At 55.8% G+C, this 21,440-nt stretch overlaps 4 protein-coding genes across 4 annotated transcripts in view; 2 read left to right on the plus strand and 2 right to left on the minus strand.

Moving 5' to 3' along the window:
- Window positions 1-1,701: 1,701 nt before the first annotated feature.
- HPDL (4-hydroxyphenylpyruvate dioxygenase like) lies at window positions 1,702-3,674 on the plus strand. The gene is made up of 2 exons (XM_074151370.1): window positions 1,702-1,833; window positions 1,981-3,674. Exon 2 carries the CDS (start codon window positions 1,992-1,994, stop codon window positions 3,174-3,176), a length of 1,185 nt encoding a protein of 394 aa, XP_074007471.1. The 5' UTR covers window positions 1,702-1,833; window positions 1,981-1,991; the 3' UTR covers window positions 3,177-3,674.
- On the minus strand, window positions 3,443-9,620 carry MUTYH (mutY DNA glycosylase). The gene is made up of 15 exons (XM_074151369.1): window positions 9,521-9,620; window positions 9,109-9,230; window positions 8,385-8,424; window positions 7,973-8,046; window positions 7,796-7,837; window positions 7,637-7,708; window positions 7,311-7,424; window positions 6,937-7,034; window positions 6,522-6,666; window positions 6,179-6,254; window positions 5,919-6,104; window positions 5,620-5,765; window positions 5,269-5,421; window positions 5,100-5,150; window positions 3,443-4,843 (listed from the first exon to the last, which is right to left on the minus strand). The coding sequence occupies exons 1-15, from the start codon at window positions 9,618-9,620 to the stop codon at window positions 4,739-4,741; spliced, it is 1,524 nt and encodes a 507-aa protein (XP_074007470.1). The 3' UTR covers window positions 3,443-4,738.
- A 485-nt stretch (window positions 9,621-10,105) lies between these two features.
- On the plus strand, window positions 10,106-15,009 carry TOE1 (target of EGR1, exonuclease). The gene is made up of 7 exons (XM_074152381.1): window positions 10,106-10,252; window positions 10,339-10,379; window positions 10,562-10,658; window positions 10,796-10,954; window positions 11,326-11,585; window positions 12,824-12,995; window positions 14,081-15,009. Exons 1-7 carry the CDS (start codon window positions 10,142-10,144, stop codon window positions 14,861-14,863), a joined length of 1,623 nt encoding a protein of 540 aa, XP_074008482.1. The 5' UTR covers window positions 10,106-10,141; the 3' UTR covers window positions 14,864-15,009.
- Window positions 15,010-15,510: 501 nt separating this feature from the next.
- Window positions 15,511-21,440, minus strand: part of TESK2 (testis associated actin remodelling kinase 2) — a 77,232-nt gene continuing 71,302 nt past the window's right edge. Inside the window, exon 10 of the mRNA XM_074152152.1 lies at window positions 15,511-20,302. Coding sequence (XP_074008253.1) covers window positions 19,293-20,302 — 1,010 coding nt within the window. The 3' untranslated portion in view covers window positions 15,511-19,292. The remainder of the gene's footprint in view (window positions 20,303-21,440) is intronic.

Consider the following 21,440-nt stretch of genomic DNA (forward strand, 5'->3'; position numbering starts at 1 on the left):
CAGTTTATCGTACCTGGGCTCTGTACAAAAACATGATAAGGCAGGGAAGGGCAGCAGACACAGACACGGGGGCAGCAACACGGTCCCGGACACATGAAGAGGGGGGGATTTATCTGAAAACAGCCACGAGAAGTCCGGAAAAAGAGGATTGCTGCTGGGGGGGGGGGAGGGCTGTCGGGGATGTCAGCAAGGACATGGGGCCATGGGTTGGGGCCATCGGGTTGGGATTGGGGATGCAGGCGCAGCTGCGTGGGGTCAGCCTGGAGCGAACCCACCCCGCGACCGACACCAGACCCTCTGCAGAGCTGTCACTCCCCACAATCCACTTGCTTCTCCCCCCAAGCCCCCCCGCCGGTACCCCGGGCACTGAGAAGCACCCAGCACCGAGCAGGGGCACGACCCCCCCCCCCCCTCCCGCCGCATGCCCTGTCCCCGCGGGGTTGGGGCCGGCAGGGAGCGACCCTGCACGGACACGGGTCCATTTCATCACCCGTCCCAGGGGACCACCCCCAGCCACCCCCCGGCAGCCGGGTCGTCCCCGAGCCGGCGGCCGCGGTGCCTGTCCCTGCCTTTAAACCTGCCGGAGCCGCCCCCGGGTCCCACCGGCACGGCCCCACGCCCCGTGTGCCGGCCCCGGCCTTGCCCAGGACGGCACCCACCGATCCTCCCCCCCAACCCAAGCCCCGGGGAGGCTTCCCCACGGTGGGGGCAGGTTGCTTTGCAGCCGCCCTGCCCGGCATCGCCACCGCCCCTTCCCCGCCCCCCCGCGGCCTGCTGCGTACGGGGAGGAGCGAAACGAGCCGCCTCTCCCGCCCCGGGGCCGGCCCCCGCCCCGGCATTCCCTTCGTCCGCAGCCTTGACCCCGGTGAGCCGCAGGCTGAGGGTGACACGGGGCCCTGCCGGTCCCCCCCCCGCCCGGGCACAGGGAGTGGGGTGGTGGCAGGACCGGGGGTGTCGGGGGGAGAGGCGGTGGCGGGAGCGGAGCGGGAGGGATGCTGATCCCGCAGGGAAGGAGGGAGGGAGCGCCGTTCCGGGCCCACGTGCTCCAGCAGGGGCCCCGGCAAGGACCCCCCCACCCTCCCCCGGGCTTGTGTGGAGCAGCTGGGGGGCCCAACAGGGCGTAGAAGGGGCTAAATAAGCAGGTCTCTCCCCCCCAGCCCGGTGGGGTCCAGCCAGGACAACCGGTGTGTGGCGTAGGGTCAGGAGCCCTCAGTGGGATGCTCCTGAGAGGTGATGCCCAGTGGGGATTTGGATAGATTCCCCCCCCCCCCCCTTCGCTGTGACGGGTATTGGGGTGGGGAAGGAGGTTCCTGTCCCCGCAGTGTCCCACCTATTTCACCCTCTGTGCCTCTAGGGCAAGGTCACTGCCCCGAGCCTGTTGCCGGGATCAGGGAGCATGGTAGCTCCACACCATCCTTGTCGGTGAGGGGAAGGGCACAGCAGCCTGCTGTGACCCCACTGCTCCCCCTCCCCCTTTGTGGGACATCACAAACACTGGGGCAGCACAGGAGCCTTTTAGCTGTAACCAGCTCTGTGTTTACCAGTCCAACCTCCATGTTCCTGGTTGCTGGTACAGGACATCACCCCCCCCCCCCCCCCCCCCGCCCAAAACCCTTGTCCCCATAGTCTTGCTTACACACGGGGCACACCTCCCTCGCCTGGATTTCCCCACTAGCCTCCCTACGACACCCTTGAGGGACACAGGGCTCCAGAGGGGACCTGCTGTGGCCAAGGGTCAGGGCTTTCCTCCTCTGCACGGGGCAGAGGAGCACAGCAAAGGAGCGGCAAGAGGGCTTGGCATCCTTGGGCAGCTTTTTGCAGCTGGTCCTGAAGGTAGGCGCCCTTGCACAGGGTGTATCAGCTTATTTAAATTACACACATTTAAAGGGTGCACATTTACACACGTGTGCATCTGTGCATGCAAACGGCTTCTTCCTGCAGCCAGCAAGCCCCCCCTGACCCCCTGTGTCCTCCTTGCAGCCTGCCCAGCCATGGCAGCCTCGCTGAGCCGACCCTGCTTCATCTCCCTCCACGTGCCCTACAGGCAGGGCTGGGTCCAGGACCTGGCCAACACCTTTTGCTTCCAGCCGGTGGCCGTGCGGGAAACACCACGTGTACGGCAGCTGGCCTTGCGTCGGGGATCTGCCATCTTCCTCGTCAACGAGCGCCTGTCGCCAGGTCCCACCGGTGCCTCCTCCCACGATTTCCTCTACGATGTGGATCCCCGGCCCATGTTGGGCACAGCCTCCAACGTCTGCTTTGAGGTGGACGATGTGCCAGGGCTCTGCAGGCAGCTGCAGAGCTGTGGATGCTCCCTGCCAGTGCCCCCCACCGAGGTGAAGGATGACGGTGGCTCTGTCACCTATGGGGTGGCAAGCTCCATTGTGGGCAACATCAGCCATACCCTCCTGGACCGATCCTGCTACCGAGGACCATTCCTGCCCGGCTTCCAGCCCATCCAAGGAGCCCCCTCGGCCACAAGGGACGGGATTAAAATCACCCACTTTGACCACATCACATACGTCTGCCCGCGGCGGGGTGCCCGGGCAGCTCTGGACTGGTACCAGCACTGCTTTGGCTTCCGCCGCTTCCTGCTGAACCCACGGGAGAGGCCAGCCGAGGGGTACGTGCTGGGGGGGCAGGGGGTGGGCATGCTGCTCCTTGCGCTGCAGAGTGCCCAGGGGACCCCATCACATGGCTGCAAGCTCGTCTTCGCCGAGTCCCTCTCAGAGGATGGCACCAACCAAGTCGACACCTTCCTAGAGCAGCACGGTGGGGCCGGGATCCAACATGTTGGTCTCCGTACCACTGATATCATTGCCACGACCAGGGCTTTGCAGCAACGGGGTGCGCGGTTCTTCACACCCCCCACCACCTATTACAGCCAGGAGGGCAAAGCGGAGGAGATCCAGGGGGTCGGGCAGGACCCCCGCATGCTGGCAGAGCTGGGCATCCTGCTGGACACCATGGTGCATGGGGACCGGGGCCAGCTGGGCACTGATGCCACAGAGAGCCCTTCGCAGGAGTATTTGATGCAGATCTTCACCCATCCCATCTTCTCCGAGGAGACATTCTTCCTGGAGCTCATTGACCGGCGGGGAGCGCCAGGCTTTGGGGAAGGCAATATACAGGCACTGTGGAAAGCTGTGCAGGTCTATATGGACCGGCAGCAGTAGTGACAATGCTGCAGTCCTCCTCCCTCAGCTCCTCGTCTCTCTGGTCCAACCCTGGGGTAACACACTGCTGTAGAGATGCCTGCAGCCCAGCTCAGGTGGGCAGGGACCAAAAGAAGTCTCCAGGTCAATCCAGAGCCTACTCAGCATGAGAGCAGGTTGGTTGGAGCCAGGTCCAGTGGGGCTCCAAGCATCCCCCAGGATGGAGGGTGATTTCTCCCTCTCGCTGGGTTCCCAGTGATTTATTGACCTCAACACAAAGAGCTTTCTGCCTTAATTTAATCTTAATTTAATGAGACTTGTGCCTGCAGCATGGCCAAGGACACTGCTGACACAACACCAGCCCCAGACATAGGGGCATAAGGGACTGCCAGAGGGGAGTGGACAAGCTGGGGGGCATAGACAGGGCAGCTCATCAACGCTCACCACTCGAAGCACAGCCAGCCCCTGTGCAGGGCAAGTGATGGCCTCTCACTCCTTTTAATTAAAGAATTAACCTGCAAGCACTGCTTTGGGGTTTTCTTCTCCTCCCATCTGAGATCTGCTGAGGGCCAGGTGAGGATGAAGTGGCCCTCTCCGCCCCTCAAGGCGGGCTGTCCCATCCTGCAGGCCCTAAACTGAGGCCACTTGGGCCCCGTCCTTGAAAGCCCCAGGCAGGGACACAAGCCTGGGGAGGAGGAAAACTCTTGGTAGCCCACCCCTGGGAAGAGCCTTCCAGGCTTGGTGCCTTTGCAAGGGTGCTACAGTCAAGGAAAGCCACAGCACAAACACAGCGGAGAACAGCCTGACAGAAAAGGTAAAAAATGGGGCTAAAACCCTACAGGAGTCCCACGGGAGGATTACTTGGCCCCACGGAGGAGCAGCCCATGGTCAGGAGCTGTGCGGCCCCTGGGGCTGATGCCTGAGCTCCTAGGAGGGGTGCTCTGGGTACATTATTTGGGGTTAATGCTCAGCTGAGGGGCTCACAGGTGCCTTAACCAAGAAGTCACTGCTGTCCCTAGCCCAGACGTACACAGCCTGACAACCATCCTCCTCTTCAGCCACAGGCTCCCTGACAGCCCCAGCTTGGCAGAGGGCAACAGAGGCAGAAAGTCATTTAAAAAACCTACGCACTTTAGGAGATTTATTATTAGAAAGCCTATGGCTCGGGTTAAGTAAAAACAAGTGTATAAAAAGGGCTACTGGAGGCCAGGAAGGGAACGGCCACTGTCTGGTGGTCGAGGGGCAAACATGGGCCAGGCAGAGATGCCGGCACAGCCTTCCTGCCGCTGGAGAGAAACCTATTCTGCTGTGAGTCCACAGTGCCAGAGTGGTGGCTGTACCAGGGCAAGTAACTACAGGTGAACAAGCCTGGCTCTAGATCATGTCCATGTCCACACTGGCCCCACCATGACACAACTCCCACAGGAGAACTGCGGAAGCCGCTGGACTCTGCAAGGAGGAGCGGGAGACCATTACAGGGCTGTGGGCTGGGCACGCAGCAGTGTGGGGGACACCAACCCAGCGCCATGGGCAGCACTCACTGCAATGCAGGTCTCTGGTGGTCTCAGATGTCCAAGGTGCCATCACGGGGAGGTGGGTGCCCGGAGGAAGGCACGGAGGGAGAGCTGTGTCCCAGGGCGGGCGGTGCTTGCTCCTTGCAGCTTTGTCCCCTTCTTCCGCTTGGAGCCCTGCGGGAGACACACGCTGGGGCAAACCCCAAAGGCCCCCACGGCCTCCAGGGATTGTTTTTGAGGCAAGGGGGGAGACCCTGGTATTGGGGCAAAGCCAGGCAGGCAAATCCCCCAGATGCAGCCCTGCCCCAGGCTGGGGACGCTCCTTGGCCTGACCCCAAAGCCCAGGGTGGCTCCAGCACCGCACACCAGGGCCTGGCTCGCAGCAACATGGAGCAGATCCCAAAGCTGCACACCCTCCAGCAATGCCCACCTTGCCAGGGCCGCTCTCCTCCCCACGCTGCTTCTCACGGGCTTTCAGCACCTGAAGGAATCACAAGAGAGCCCAGAGCTGAACTGCAGCCGGGCCCCGGAGCCAGGGGATGCCCAGGACCTAAGGGAAAGGAAGGGAAGGGAGGAAAGGCCCGGGCACCTCCCAGTACCTTCTTCATGGCCGTGGACACGGCTGAGGTGTGGAATTCCTCCTCCGTCACCCAGCGGGATGGGGACAAGGCAGGGTCCAGAGTCACATCCCCATCCAGGTGCAGGGAATAGACCACGTATGTCTGGTGGATGTGAGAGAAGATGTGGACGACCTGGGAGGGGATGGGAAGACACAGAAATGGGCAGGCAGCAGGGGATGCACTGCTTGCTCAGCTGCCTCACAAGTGCACTGAGTCTGTCAGGGCTTGGGAGGGGTGACAGCAAGGAAGGGAGACCCTCTTCCCTCCATGCTATGTCCCTCGCAGCTGATCACAGGGGGCTCACGCCACATACCTCTGCTGCAGCCTCACCTCTCCGATGAACCGCAGGCCTCCTGCCACCACTGGCCACCCCATCCAGGCCCGGAGATGATCTGCCAGCACCTCCCTCTGCTTCTCCTCCTGCAGACCCTGAGCCAGTGGGAGGCTGGGGAACTCCCAGAGCCCGGCCAGGAGACCTGGGGAGGGAAGGGCACAACGGGGACATGAGCTGCCAAGAGGCACATCTGCAGACAGTCTCATCACATCCCGCTCTCAGGGTGCCCTGTCCCTCGCGTAGGTGGGAAGGGGCCACACGGTGCCTTTGCCCCCCTCCTGCCCAGCCCCATTACCCGAGCTGGGTCTCTGCACGATGAGGTACTCCAGGGCCCCATGGCAGCCCCTCCGCTCCAGCACACACGTGGCCGTTCGCTCCACCCGCGGCTGCTTCTTTGCTGCTTTCCGGGGGAAGTTGGTCACTCCCAGGCTGCTGTCCCACGGCTCCGTGGCTGGGGGGCACAGGGGACAGTCCCCAACACCTGCAAACACCGACGTAACAGTCGCCATGGGGCCCAGACCCGGAGCCACAACAGGGATGTCCCCAGGTGCTTACCACAGTCCTCAACATCAGGCACTGGGGTGGGTTTTCCAAACAGTTTCTGAGAGGCGAAGACCAGCTCCTTCTCCACCTGCAAGGAGGACAGGAATGGGGACAGGGCTCATCCCACCAGCCCACCTTGTCCCCATGCTTGGTGACCCCTCTGATCCAGCACCCAGTGAGGATGCAGGACATGATGCCCAGCCAAGAACTGCTTGCAGCACTGGTCTGGGACAGAGATGGCTCATAAGAAGCTTCAGAAGGGACCTGGGGTGACCTTCTGCCACCCCACTGGGACAGCTGGCAGCCCCTGGCCACCCGCAGGCAGGGTGGAGACAGATTTTGGGGCCACACTTACCCTGCGCCATGCTTGGCAGTGCTGCTTCACGGGGCACTCCCTGCACAGCGGGGCCTTGGGCACACACACAGTTGCTCCCAGCTCCATCAGGGCTTGGTTAAAATCCCCCGGGCGGCTCCTGTCTACCAAGGCATTGGCCATGTCCCTGGGAGAAACAGCAGCGAGTGGCACGGGGCTCTGCGGGGACCTTTGCCCACCGCCTGCCTGCAAGGGGGGATGCTCCCAGGTAGGCAGAGACAACACAGCTCCTTTCTCCACCACTCCCAGCAGCACCAGCTTCCCAACACTGCACCCCACACCTCTCTCCCTTCACTAGCTCTGCTCCCCATGGCTCCTCAGCGATCCTGCCCTTGGCCACCAACGAGCACAGACACGATCGCTGCAGCTCAGAGCGAGGATGGAGCATTCCCCTTACCAGAGCCGGTCGATGACGGCTGGGCTGCTGGAGTCGGCACCGATGCACCGCAGGCGGCACAGGACCCGGATCACGTTCCCATCCACGACACCGGTAGCCTGGGACCAGGAGCTGGGGTTACCATGTTGAGGGGTGCCCATGATCCCAGCAAGGCAGGGAGCTGGGGTGCTCCCATGAGGGAGGGGAGACACACACAAGGCTGAGCCACAGGCCAAGCTGGGCAGTGGGTGACACGCACCACAAAGTGGGGACAGCCAGAGCCAAGCACAGCCCCAGGGAGCCTCCAGCTTGTGACACCCGCCAGCTGAACCCTGCCAGGAGCAGGGCTGGGTGGCAGAGAAGGGGAGATGTGTCCACTGACACCCAGCTCTCACCTGCCCATACGAGATGGACGCGATGGCTCCTGCCGTGTATCGTCCCACTCCCGGCAGCAGCTTCTGCAGGTCTTCAGCTGTCCTGGGCATCCGGCCAGCCAGCTCAGACACCACCTGGCACAGAAGGGACCGAGGTCAGGGGAGCAGCCGAGGTGTGTGTGTGCACGCGCACAACCCATTTTACCCACAATAAGACAGGATCCCAGCCTCTGCAACCTCGTGCCAGCAGCACACAGCCCCAGTGAGGCAGGTAAACGGGAGCCAGCACTAGCCCACGGGCCACAGAGGGCTTCAGGAACGCCCCCCACACCTTAACACCAAGGCACCTTCTTTGCTGCCTCCTGCAGACGCTTCCCTCGAGAGTAGTAGCCAAGTCCTGCCCACAGCTCGTTCACCTCCTGCTCCAAGAGAGACAGCACGGTGTTAGATGGGGCGTGGGAAGAGCCATGAGGGCAGGGAGAGCACCCAGCCCCAGCAACGCTCACCTCCAGGGACGCCTGTGCCAGAGCCTGCAGCGTCGGCCACCTCTGCAGTAGAGAGGGAAAGGGACAAGTCAGGGACAAGCAGAGCCATGCTCTGCAGCTGGGGATCTGCCAGAGGCAGTGGACAAGGTCTCTGAAAGGGGCAGCCTGTGGGCACAGGACTCCATGAGGAGAAGTCACCTGCATCCAGCGGTTGTAGTAGTCGATCACGGTAGCCACCTGCGTCTGCTGGAGCATGATCTCAGACACCCAAACTGCAGGGAGCAGGGCAGGGATCAGAGCAGGGGCACCAATGTCACCCACCCTTCATGCCACAGCCATGTCAGTACTGGCTACACACATCACAGTGGCATCCAACACACTGGACCCTCTCCCACTCCCCTCCTCCCCCACATGCTGTCCCACAGGAGCTTCCTCAGGCCCTAAGTGGGGTCTCTGACCCCCCAGTACCTTGCAAGTGGGGTCAGTGGCTCTTATGGCAGCCTTTCCAAGGATGGTAATTAAAGCCACGTTCCCTCACAAGGCCGTTTATCAGGGGACAACATGCAGCAGGGCACCCCACACGTGCCGGGATGCGGTCCCTGCTCCTCACCTGCGTACGCCCGTCTGTCGGCATCCGGCTCAGTTGCTGCCTGAGAGGGGAAGAAGACGGATTGAGAAAAAAAATGGGTGACACAGGACCCCACCGCAGAGGGGACCTGCATAGAAAATAAGATTCCTTGTGGTGCGTTTTGAACACTGCATAGGAATCTGCATAAAAATATTTCCCCCAGGTTCAAAACTCCCACCAGAGCCTGTCCCAGACTTGAGACCCTCTGCGCGGGAAGAAGTCGTGGATAGATTTAAAATCCCACAGAGGGGCCATGCAGTTCCCAGCACCATTCAGGCAGGTGTAAACCTGGTGCCCAGCGCCAGCACCCCAACCACCCTCTAACCACTTGTCACCAGGCCAAGCAAGTCGGAGCTCTACTGAAAACGCTCAGCAGGTTTACAGCAAATACGTGGAAAACCTTGTCCAGGCAGCGCTTGCTGCGGCGGGCACAAAACAAATCGGGCAGGAACGGGAAAGAGCTCCAGGGGTTGGGGCTGCGTGCGAGAAGTGGGGTTTCACCCTGCACCCCCTCCTACCTAGGGACAGGCCACCCACCGCGGAACTGCCAGGACCAGCTGGGAGCACGCTCCCGTTTCCAGCGCCCTCTTCCACTTCCACGCGGTCAGGGATGCAGCGCACAGGGAGAGACACCGTGGCCGCCCCCCCGGCACCCCCTCACGGCAGAGACCGGCTCCCCGCTACGGCACCGCTGCCTCCCCCTTACCAGCGTCCTCCAGGGGAGGTCCCGCTTGCATCTGTCGTACCAAGCGAGCAGGTTCCTGCGCAAGGCCCCCATCTCAGCCGGGTCACTGAAGAGGTGCGGGGCGGGCGGCGGAGCCGGGGTCCCTGCCGGGAGAGCGGCGTGGGGTGAGGGCGGGGAGGGGATGGAGGGCGGCCGGGAGGGGATGGAGGGCGGCCGGGAGGGGATGGAGGGCGGCCGGGAGGGGATGGAGGGCGGCCGGGAGGGGATGGAGGGCGGACCCGACCGCAGCACCACGCAGTCCCCCAGAGCCGCTGCCGGCTGGACGAGTACCGAACGCCGGGCCTTACAAGGACGCAGCGAGCACCGGTAACTGCTCGGTGCCGCGGAGAGGAGATTCCCACCCTCCCCCCAGCCCCCTCCCGCTACCGGGCACCTCCGCGGGGCGACGCGCCCTTCCTTTTCCGCCCCGCGGGCGGGACCGCCCTCCTGCCGCCCCGCCGGAGACCCCCGGCAGCCGCCCGGAGCTGGCTCATGGCCGGACCCCGGTGGCGCTAGGGGCCGGGGGCGGCACGGCGCCACGTGAAACTTTCCCGGGAAAATGTTTCCCTGCGAATGCCCCACCCCCCCCGCGGGACGGACGACGACAAATCAGAGCGAGAGTCCCCGCCCACCTTCCGCACCTGAACCAATCGGAGCGAGGGGAGAGGGCGGGACCTCCTGGCGCGCCGAAGCCAATCAGCGTTCCGGGGGAGATGAGGCTGTCCCCGCCCCTTCTCCCGACAGTTCTAGCGGCCGCCCAGAAGGACCCCAACTGCTGCCCGAGCTAAACGCCTGTTTGTTTAAAACCCAAATTCCAGGTGAAAACAGGTTTTGGAAAAGCGGAAAAAAATCCTGCCGCCGTCTGACAGGGTCCGGACCGCCTGCTCGGGCAGGCGGCGCGGGGCGCGGGGGCCGCACGGGGCGTTGGGCGGCAGCAGGCAGCCTGCTGACAGCCGCGCCGACGGAGGCCCCCCCGGGAGCGGCGGGTGGCGGGGCGGCGGCGGCGGGAGCGGCCATGTCGCGGTGGCGGGTGCCGGTGGTGGACGTGCAGAGCGACAACTTCGCGGAGCTGTGGCCCTCCATGGTGCTGGCGCTCCGCACCGCCACCTTCGTCGCCGTGGACACGGTGAGGCGGGGCGGGGGGGCGGCGGTGACCGGGCGAGCGATCGAGCGGCGGCGGGGCCGGGCCCGCTTACCGGTGTCTCCCCGCAGGAGCTGAGCGGCCTCGGCGCCAGGAAGTCGCTGCTGAACCCGTGAGTGCCCCGGTGGGGCGGGGGGCGTGTCGCTCAGCCGGACTGAGGGGCTGCGGGGGCTCCGAGGCGCGTCCCGCCGGTACCGGTTGCCGTCTCCCCCGTGTGGGATTTGGCCCTCGGGGGGCGGCCGGTGGGACGGGGCAGGGGCAGAAGCCGTCAGCTCCCGTTCTCCCGCCGGCCAGGTGTATCGAAGAGCGGTACAAGGCCGTCTGCAACGCGGCCAGGACCCGCTCCGTCCTCTCCCTCGGCGTGGCCTGTTTCAAGCGGCTGCCGGAGAAGGTGGGTTCCCGGGGGCACCGGGACGCCGCGGGGAGAGGGGACTCGACACTCCCCCACCCCCGTGCTCCGCGGGCTTGCCCCGGGGTTTTTCGGCAGCTCCCCTCCCCGCATCGCTTTGCCCGCTCTCCCCCCTGCAGTCGGAGAACGCGTATCTCTGCCAGATCTACAACCTGACGCTGCTCTGCACCGAGGACTATATCGTGGAGCCCCAGTCGGTGCAGTTCCTGGTGCAGCACGGCTTTGACTTCAACAAGCAGTACGCCCAGGGCATCCCCTACCACAAGGGCAACGACAAGGTACGGAACGACTCTCCTTCGCGCATCTCAAGCTCGCTCTGCCCCAGGCTCCTGGGGAGGTTGTTGGCTTCCCCCATTGTTGGCTTCCCCTGGTCCTGGCTTCCCTCGGTCCCGGCACCTCCCTCAGTGGCCGCTGAGCAAAGATGGGCTCACGCCGGGGTCTTGAGCGCAGCATTATCCCTTTCACGTCCCTGCCGGTTTATATCCAGCCTGGTGCTTGTTGCGGTTACTTTTCCAAATATTTGGGCGGCTGTTTGTGCGGAGCAAGTCAGAGCTGTAGGCAGTGCCCTGCTGCGGCAGGCTCCGAGGACTTCCCGGGGCAGTGGTAAGTCAAGGCACTAAGGCTCATTGACTAATGCTCCTTCTTGCAGGGCAACGAGAGCCAGAGGCAGAGCGTTCGGACTTTTTTTCTGGAGCTCATACGAGCGAAGAAGCCCCTCATTCTCCATAACGGCCTGATCGATCTGGTCTTCCTCTACCAGTGCTTCTATGCCCACCTCCCAGACAACCTCGGCACCTTCACCGCCGACCTTTCGGAAATGTTTCCGGCAGGAATATACGACACCAAATATGCTTCAGAGTTTGAGACTCGCTTTGTAGCGTCCTACCTGGAGTATGCTTACAAGAAGTGGTGAGCGGCGCTGCGCTATTTAAAGTTTATGGGAGAAAAGGCAAAGGGAGTGTTTCATTTGTTTGCTTTTCCAGGCAAGGGGGTCGGGTCTTTGTATTACCCCAGTGAGTAAAGAAAGGTGCTTTTCCCATATTCAGGACAGCTGCTGAGTGCGTAAAGGTGCATTTTGTAATATGCTTTATCTGTTCGGTGGGCAGCTGCTGCAAGAGGATTTCAATCTTCCCCTGGCAGCAGTTTTGACCACAGAGTGACCTGACCTCACTGAAAAATTATCCATTCGATCCCTCCTGACGCTGCCCAGCTCTGTCACACGTCCCGCACGTGACACTCGCATGCGGCCGGCTACGACTCCCATCACTTTCCTTCCCCGTGAAGGTTGTGCTCTTGTTGCAGGGCGTCCCGTCCTGCTTCCTGCCCCCAGCTCCTCGTGGATATCTTCCAGGCAGACACGTGTTAGAAGCAGGGATGTCTGTCTGCTTCACGTGTCAGTCTGGCCCCTGGTTCTGCAGTCCCCACACAACCTAAACAAGCCCCTGGCAGTGACAGAGCTCCTTGAATCTCCATTAAACTGAAGTTGCGCTCTGTGCAGAAGAGAAATGGTATTTTTAGTGACTGGTTTATGTCAGGAAATGCCATTTTGACAGGTCTGAAAACATTCAAGATGGCTGTTCTCAAACATGAGAATGCTTTGTTTTGGCAAGATGAAAATACTTTTTAAACTGACCTCTTAAGTGTTTTAACCCACATTTCTAGTTACATGGAGCCTTCCAAAGGTTTTGGGCCTTTTAGCGAGCTCTTGGGACAAAACAGTTCTTTTCTCATGAGATGGAAAATGGTTTTCTTGTTGTCTGCGTTGCCCTGGTTCAGCCTGTCAGGGTGGTGGCCACTGGATGCTCTACATAATACCTCATTTTTGGGGCATTTTTTTCTTTGTCCATTAATATTATGAAGACTAACACGTATCTTAGTGCCCTTAATATTTAAAAATCAAACTATGCTTCGCCAGAGACGCTGTTGTCCCTGCCTCTGCGTCAGCATAAGAGAAAACAACCTTTAAATCAGCACTTACTAAAGCTGTTCTCCCAGGATGGAGCTTCTCTCCAGCAGGCTGTCGAGCTGGGGCTGGAGATAAAGAGCTGGACACTAGTGGAGTTGGGACTTGGTGGAGAGCACCAGCTCCGCACTGCGGTACCTTCAGCTAGTTCACCCTGGTATCCGTGTGCTCTTGTTTGTTCCAGCAAGCGGGAGAACTGCAAGCTGAAGGACTCCAGCGGGCAGCACCTCACCGTTGAGTTCTGCAACTACCCGGCCAACGTGTCCCGTTACATCGACTATCGCCACTGCTCTCTGGAAGAAGAAAGCCACAATGTGGGAGGGGGAAACAAGGTGCCCGTCTGTGAGAAATTTTCGGTAAGTAATGTGAATCCCTGCTTCCTTCCTGGCTCCATGGAAAGAGCCACATGTGGCCAGAGCAGGGGGCGGTAGGAAGGCACCTGGGAGCTCCCCCTTGCTTGCTTCACAGTACAAGGAAGACTGTCAGGCTCCAGGTGGCTCCATGACGGAAAGGGCAATAGCATGCTCTGTTCAGAGGCGGTGAATTCCACGGGCTACATGAGACACAAAGATTCAGAAGGAGATTATACAGCCCTAAGCAGTGGGATGGTGTGAGTTACAGTGTCGATTGCTGTCTTGGGAGGGCTCTAAGTTCTAAATGTGTTTGGCTTGGCCTCTGAGCAAGAAATGCTGCCTCTTCCCTCTCCCGTATCTTGATGGGATATAAAAGAAATACTACCCGTCTGCAGCTCCTGGCACCGTAGCACAGTGTGATCCACAGCGTCTCGAGTCCTGGGGCTGCTACAGCAGTAAACAAAGAGCCCATCTGGTCAGATGGGAACTGGGTTCAGAAGCTTCAGGGAGAAAAGGAGCTCTTCCAGATGTTGCACGTTACTGTTGCAGAACGACACAGGTTGGGGAAACCTCTGGAAGTTTCTCATCCAACCACCAACTCAATAGTGCTCAAGAGAATTTTGAAAAATCTCTAAGGATAGAGATTACAAAACCTCTCCAGGGCCCTGTTCCGGTACTTGACCACTCCTTGTGGAAAATGCCTTCCTGTGTATTTAGTCAGAATTTCCCCGGCTATTCCTACATCACCTTTCCCAATGCTCCCCTGAGAAGAGTTCAGCTCCATTTTCTCTCTAACCTCTGCTTTAACACGTAGATATCCCCATCCCCTCGGCCTCATCTTCTCCAGGTGGAACAAACCCACCTCCCTTGGCCTCTCTCTCCTCATATGTTGTGTGCTCCCTGTGGCACTCGCTGCAGCTTGTTAATGTCTTTCTTGTGTGTTGTGGGGCTGTAGCTGGACGCAGCTCTCCCGATACAGCCTCACGAATCCTCAGCAGAGGGGAGTAATTAGTTCTGCTCCATGTTATGGGGATGAGCTGCTCTGAGCAGGAGGCTGGTGGCTACATGCTTCTCTCTTTCTCCTGTAGGCCTATGGCTGGTGTCCAAAAGGGATGACGTGCCCACAGTCTCATAACATTGACCTCATAATTGATGAGGATGACAAGCTTTGGGAGGAGAAGCGGAAGAAACGGAAGCACAAATGGAAGCGTCGGAAGAACACAGAAGAGGCTGCGAAGGCGTTTCAGCAGGAGGGCTCAGGGAAAGAAGTGGAGGTAGCTCAGAATGGGGAGGAGGGACCGCCACGAAAACAGAGCTGCTACGAGCCTGCAGCTGCCTCAGAGCTGGCAGAGATCACACCCAGCACCGAGGGCAGGCCACTGGAGGAGAACTCCACAGACATGGAAGCAGAGGTCAGCTCAGACACCAGCGCACAACGGGAAGAGGATCTGGGGAGCACTGAAGGAGCTGCTGTGAGCCCTTCTGCCAAGGGACATGCCAATGACAGCGACCAAGTGGAGGGGAAGTCAGAGGTTCCCGCTGGGGGGGGCTCAGTCCATCCCCCAGACATCCCCGAGACTGAAGCAGCATGTGCTGCAGCAAAGGAAAAGGAAAGCCATGGTCCACCTTCACAGGGGGGCACGCACCGGGCTGGCTTTGATGCGTTCATGACTGGTTACATCATGGCTTACGTCTGGATGCTCAAGAAAGGGAAAAACACGGACGCTGGGGCAGGGCCCTGGTTGCCCGAGTGTCACAATAAACTGTACCTCAGCGGGAAATCAGTGCCGCTTCAAATAGTGAAGAGCTTGTTTTCTAAGTCTTCCAAAGCTCACAGCCAGAAGATGAAGCTGGCCTGGGCCAGTGGATAGAGCTAGAGGACTCCTCACTGAACTGGACCTTTTACCCCCTCAAGTTTTGAAGTTCTTCATTCCATCAAGAACTGACCAGAAGGGGAACAAGTTTCTTACCCTTGTTTTTGTTTTAACTTCTGACCAATTAAATTGCTCTCAATTGGAGTTCCCCCTGTTGTTCCTTAGCGGAATTCTGGGCTGTGAAGGCAGGGGTGAGGCTGGAGGAGAGGGAGGAAAAGCGCACCTCTCCAGCGGCACCCAGGGCTGCAAGTCCCAGTTCACTGCTCTGCACTCTCCTCTTCCAATTTAAAACCTTTACCCCTTGTCCTGTCACTACAAACAGTCACTCAGATTGGAAGAGGGGAGATTTAGATTAGCTGTTAGGAGGAAATTCTTTCCTGTGAGGGTGGTGAAGCACTGGAACAGGTTGCCCAGAGAAGTTGTGGATGCCCCATCCCTGGAAGTGTTCAAGGCCAGGCTGGATGGGGCTCTGAGGAACCTGCTCTAGTGGAGGTGTCCCTGCCCATGGGAGGGGGGTTGGAACTCGATGATCTTTAAGGTCCCTTCCAACTCTAAGCATTCTATGATTCTATTTGAGGCAGCTTTTTTAACCTAGAATTGCCCTCTTAATCACAAGACTCAGGCCTCGATTTTATTTTTATTTTGAAAGCAAGTTGGGAAAGTTTACAAAACCTGACCAAGAAAAAAATTACGAAAATATTTAACTGGATTCATCTTTGGTTACTTCTTATTGCAGTTCCAATAAAACATACACCATTTCTATAAGTTCAAAAAAAGTCAGAAGGTCAATCAACATAAAAACAAGACGTGCTTTCTTTACATATTCATAAATATCCACAATATTAGAAAAGTTGTTTTGCAAAGATTTTTTTTTTTCTGGCAGTGTTAACTTACTATTATACACAGGCTACAAACTTCTTCCTAAGCCTTTAATTACAAGTTGAGCTATTTACAGACTGCAAAATATTAAGACGTAAAACTCCTTCATAAATACGAAAATAGATCATCTCGCAAAGATCTTTATACTTAATCAAATATCTGGCTGCCCCTCCTCCCACCCCCCATCCAAAAAAAAAAAAAAAGTTATTTGTTTTGCATAGAAATGTAGTGACATGCAATATAAACAATAGCATTAAGTGCAAACGGGAATTATTCAAGTGTCTTTAGTTGTACTGGCAAAAAATACCAATGTTCTGTTACACGTAATACATCAAATCAATGCCTCTCCAGCAAGTTTTAAGTCTACGATAGCCCCTTCTCTGCTCCGCTTCTGAGGGGCAGCGATTCACATGCATTCTCTTCGTTGCCTTTTATCAACCTGCAACCTCAACAAAAATAGCTTATAACAGACATATTTAAATGAATTCAACGTAGAAAGATTTAAAGGGAATTAAAAATATCTTTTGATCTCTTCAGGGAACCTCGCAATGTGTAGAAAGTGTTTTAAAAGAGCAAGAACTGCTCCCGTAAGAAAGTCAAAAATCATGATAAAATCCAATCACCATAAAACTTTGTCACATCACTATAAAACGAGGAGTCTGCTGAGCACGCGTTCGTGTCCGTGTTCATCAGCAGCTGTCAGAAGATGGCCCCCAGTAGAAAAGCACCCTCAGGTAGGCGGAAAACCCAGGAGTATTTTACTAAGTGCGCCCTAGATTCAGCTTTACACAGCCAAAGGGCTGAGACGTAGCGAGCGCCAGCTGCATCCAGACCCTTGGAAACACTGGGGTTTAGCAAGCACTTCGCTATCCTAAAATAGCCTTTTGCTCCAGTTCCATACACACGTCCCTGCTCCCGCGCACACCATGAATCCAGGAAAGGCCCGAGCTGTGATTCCTTGGTGTTTCCGACGTCTCCACCTCAGTATAAAGAGCTAGGGAAATGGATAGATGTGCCCTATGCGTGTCAGCTGGCACATGTAAGAAGATAAAATTTTAGCCACGCTGTTTTGTAAGAGAGCTATTCAGAGCAGGGAAACGTTGTAAGAGACAATGGTGTTAAGAAAACGGATGAGGTCACTGTAATGGGTGCCACAGAGGTACCCAAGGCCTGACCGCACAGGCTTTGGAGAGGGCAACAGGCTTCACAATGGGGTGTCAGCGCTGACAACCAGGGCTAACGCGAGCCACAGAGCAGCCACGGGCCCGTGCGTGCTCTCCGCTGAGGCTGCAGCAGTCGCAGGATGCTGGCCAGCTTCCTCACAGCCTGATGATGCAGAAATAAACTATTCCTTATTATTGCTAGTTTAGCTGAAGTCACACGCCTAAGTGCATCTTGTGACAACAGAAGCTGGTGCTGACGGTTTCCCCTCCCGAAAGATAAAAAAAGAGGAAAGAAAAAAGGAAAAAAAGAAAAAGCAGGCACCAGGCAGGCAACTGAGCTCTGCTGACTGTTTGCTGTCCTCAAAGGAAATGTCACACACACCCTGCCAGCCATAGAAGCCGCTCTGCAGACAGGATACACAAGACAGACCACTCTACAGCTCAGCACCTTCAGGAGGCAGAGAGATGTGGGCCAAAAGGGGTGATCTCGGTAAGGTAAGGACAGGCATTTTCTCTTTCACTTGGTGACACTGGGTTTCTCATTTAATTCTTCACAGCCACTGCAAAGAAATAACTGCTGCTCAGGTTAACACCTAGTTCACAAGAGGAAGTTGTAATTCACAGAACAGTGACCTACACCTCTGCAAAGATAAGCATCTCAGCCAAGAAAGAACTAAGGCTTTTCTCCTTCATCCTTTCTTTGAGATAGGAAAAGAGTAGGAATAGCCTTGCTTCCATCAGAGACTAGTTTACATTTTCCATCCTTACAAGAGAGCAGGAAGAGAGTGTAACAGGCTACCTGGGTGACATTCTGGTCTCCACTGCATCACCATCTGCTTAGCAGGCACGCAATGCATGCCTCAGTTAGGAATGATATTATAGATTAAAAAAAAATTTAAAAAAATAAAAATCCCATGTCATTGGGACAACAATAGTGGAAAAGGGTGGGATGGTGCACAAACATCACCACAGAACAAGCTTTCCTCTACACTGCATCCCAGAGCGGGGATCTCTGATGCTGGTTCCAGCAAGCAGCATTAAAGCTCATGCCTCTGCCTCTTTCACACGTAGCTGCTGGTGGAGGGAAGAAAAAGAAAAAGATCATCCTGTCCAGTGACAGGAGAAGCCAATGAAGCCAACGGCTTCTTTCTGTAGAAGAAACTAATTCAGGACAAGCTAATTTTCTTTAATTTGACAATTCAAAGCCCATCTGTGAGAATACTGTCTGTCCTCTCCAAGAGCACTTGTGTGGCTGCGACACTGCTGGCAACCTCCCCTGAGCAGGAGATTCCTGTCCTCTCTCAAGCAATCTGGTTTTAAATAAGGAGCCGTCATTACTGCAGTGAAATTAATGAGATGGCATGTTGTACCAGAAAGGGAGGTGAATGTGAACCTTCTAGCTTAGTGGTAATAGTCAACTGTGATCTAGATTTTGTGTTCAATTAACTCTTCTGTGGAAACAGATCATGATGTCCATCCAGCTCTTCAGAGATAAGAGCCCACACCCCCTTAAAGCTCAGTACGGCCAGTACTTTCACTGGCAGTTTATGGCTCTCCTCTCATGCCCTGGGCAAATCTTCCTCCACATTTGGGTTGAGGGACATGAAGAGCTGTGCAAGAAGGAGAGCGGTGCTCACCGCATCCTGCTTCCCTGCACTAATGTGTTACACATCATTACCAAATCCCAAGGGAAAAATGAAACACCAGGGAACAGATTCTTCTTGTTAATCACAAAGTACTTGTCATGTGATTTGGCCTGCAGATTGCGACCAGCGTGAGGGGTTTTGTTTTCGCTGCTTTTGAAAGAAGAGCTTGTTTAATGCTGCAACAGCATTCACAGCAGCTCTGGGACCAGAGAGCATTCCTATCTGCTCAACATAGCTCTGAAAGATCTCTGTGCCCGTTTCTAAAACGGAGGCTCCGACTCACGTGCACTGCTGCAGGATGTTAATGCAAAAATCTGCAGTGGTTTAGGGCAGCTGGTCAGTCAGAGGAAGAGGGGAAAAAACTAAGGATCACTCTTTCTACCGCAACATGGAGCTTAAGGCCTTGAAATGCTCCATGTTGGAATCCAGGTCAAACTGTTTACACGGTGCCTGCTCTGGCTGCTGCCTCTTGGAAGGACTGTGGGGCCCACACGGCCATTCTGGCTGGAGTAGTTCCACCTCCTAATGCAAATCAGGGAAGGGAATAAGCACAGTTTGAAATAAAGTTAAAATAATCAGTCTCTCCAGACGCTGTCCGCAGCTATCTGTTTGACAGCCAGTTTCTACCATCTGCTGAGTCTCTTTCAAATGTGAAGACCAGCACTATAAGAAAAACAGAGTTTAAGTGACTGGGAACAACTGTTCCCCTCAAGGACAGATTCAGTTTGGGTCCTCTCTTCATATGTCAGAAGTTGACTGCGTGCTGCCACTTGCCGAGATATTGGAGGTCTGAGACAATGGGGCAGGACTGTCCCCATCCTGCTCCCTGAAGGGCCATACCTCTCTCTTCAGCTCGGTGGAAGGACTAACACTGAACAGAGGCTTCGTAGATTCTGGTAGAGTATTTTTCAGTAGGTCATCTTCCACCTCCATCTCTTCAGAAGGGAGACAACCCACAAACACTTGTGAGGAGCCATGTCCCTCAGAGTTCACTGAATTCTCAGCTGGGAGCTTTTTGTAAGATAGCGGCTCAGGCTGGGCCGATGCTAATGGTTGGTTACATGCTGGATCTCCATGTGTGTTCTCAACAGGGCAAAACCCATTTTCCTCCTGGGCCACTGGCCCATCTGAACAGTCCATATCCTCCTCTTGTCCTGCTACAGGAAGAAATTCTGGTCTGTGAGGCTTGGCGTGAAAGGGGGGAATCTCTGACACACCATATTTACTGCTACTCAGGAGTTTTTGCCGAACTTCTGCACCTAGTTGGGTTGGGTCACACCTGCCAACAGTTGAAGACAATCCCCCAAACAGGCCATATTCCTTGTGCGGCAATTCAGGAGAGAGTGGAAGTGATCTGCATCGTCTTCTGGGAAGAAGGGAAAATTCCTGGCAGTCTGTGCTATACGCCTGCCGGAACTGGGACTGGCTGGCTTTCAGGCCTCCACCTGCCTCTGGAGAATGCAAGTCAAACACAAGGGAGATCACAGACTTGCTTGGCATGTCAAAGAATTTGATCTTCCCCCCCTTGAGGTCCTCCCGGGCACTGAAGGGATTAACTTTCCGGCCTAATCCTTTGTTTGGTGTATAGTAGGGGTCCTGCACATTTATCTTCCTGGAAGGCTTGCGGGAGAAGATATCCGACTGGCTGCGTGACAACCAGATATTCCGACGTGGACGAGGTGACTTGGGTGGGATCTTATCATCCAAGGAACTCAAACGTTTTACTCCTGGTCCTTTTTCAATTGAACCTGAGTAGAAAAAAAGAAATACTCTTAGCTTAACAGAGCTATATGCCTGCACATCTGTTAACTCACAGAGCCTTCATGACAACTGTAAAGAAAAAGCTGCATTTCTGATGTTCCAAACTATCTCCCATAAGCACGTGTTTGCTCATTCCTTAAAAGTTCCTGCACAAACACAAAGACACCATTCCCTTCTCCTCCATGTATTACTGGTTTCAAACATGGGAGATTTGTCAGCCCTGTCCACAGGACCCTTTTAAACGTAAGGCAGTCAAAACTACATTTAAAATATTCTCTCCTCTTTACTCATGCCTCAGGCTAATTAAAAATCATCTTGAAGACTTGAGGAAATGCAAATTCAGTTAATGTCATCTTACTTCCCTAGGCAGTGAAACTAGATCGCTGCTTTATCATTTTATGATCAAATTTCTCATCCACATTATGGGGGATACTAATTTGGCAAGATAATTGCCTTCCAAAAAAAAAAAAAACCCACAAAGGAAAGAAAACTACAAAAATCTGGTAGGAAGAAGGAAGTCTTTCCCTCTTCTATCCAAACCCTGTATTTTAGGGTCCCTTCAAACCTCCTCACTGCAAGCAAACTGACCCAGCAGAGACAGTACAGAGTGATCTTAAGAACAATTTGCATGTTTCTAGATTTATCATCCTGGCTTCCAGCAGAGGTTGCCCAAGATCTCTTGATGATACTGACCATAAAAGAGAGCAAGTATAAAACATAATTGCCAAAGGAATTGGGACTTTTTTACCCTGATGGGAAAAGCCTAAGACCAAAATAAATACCCCTCCTGATACCAATGAAGAGGTTAAATCATTCTATCCCAGCCTCCATTCAGTACATTATCCAATACAGAAACTAGGGATGTATGATGGTTTGACTCTAATGAATAGGAGTTTAAAAGTTGCATATATGCACGTGTGTGTATTTATTTGCACACACACATATATATAAATAAAAGCTGTATCACTAGAACAGGATGGAAAAATTGTAGTTATTTAGGAAAAGATGCTAACTCCTTGAGTGTTTGGAACGTGCATCCGCTACTGGCTCTCAAGCTGCCCCTGAAGAGCTGTGGTAGAGTAATAACAAACTGATATAAAGTGGTATCTCCTTTTGACTACCTTT

Source organism: Numenius arquata, chromosome 8 (genome assembly GCF_964106895.1).
Source record: "Numenius arquata chromosome 8, bNumArq3.hap1.1, whole genome shotgun sequence".
Classification (NCBI taxonomy): domain Eukaryota; kingdom Metazoa; phylum Chordata; class Aves; order Charadriiformes; family Scolopacidae; genus Numenius; species Numenius arquata.

Bases quoted from the DNA above. Each gene is read 5' to 3' on its own strand.
- HPDL (XM_074151370.1), top strand. From the start codon at position 1,992: ATGGCAGCCTCGCTGAGCCGACCCTGCTTCATCTCCCTCCACGTGCCC.
- MUTYH (XM_074151369.1), bottom strand. From the start codon at position 9,620: ATGAGCCAGCTCCGGGCGGCTGCCGGGGGTCTCCGGCGGGGCGGCAGG. The intron at 7,709-7,795 runs GTGAGCGTTGCT...CTCTTGGAGCAG, and splicing joins TGGCACAGGCGTCCCTGGAG to GAGGTGAACGAGCTGTGGGC. The intron at 5,422-5,619 runs GTGAGGCTGCAG...ATCCCCTCCCAG, and splicing joins GCCTGCGGTTCATCGGAGAG to GTCGTCCACATCTTCTCTCA.
- TOE1 (XM_074152381.1), top strand. From the start codon at position 10,142: ATGTCGCGGTGGCGGGTGCCGGTGGTGGACGTGCAGAGCGACAACTTC. The intron at 10,955-11,325 runs GTACGGAACGAC...TCCTTCTTGCAG, and splicing joins ACCACAAGGGCAACGACAAG to GGCAACGAGAGCCAGAGGCA. The intron at 11,586-12,823 runs GTGAGCGGCGCT...TGTTTGTTCCAG, and splicing joins GAGTATGCTTACAAGAAGTG to CAAGCGGGAGAACTGCAAGC.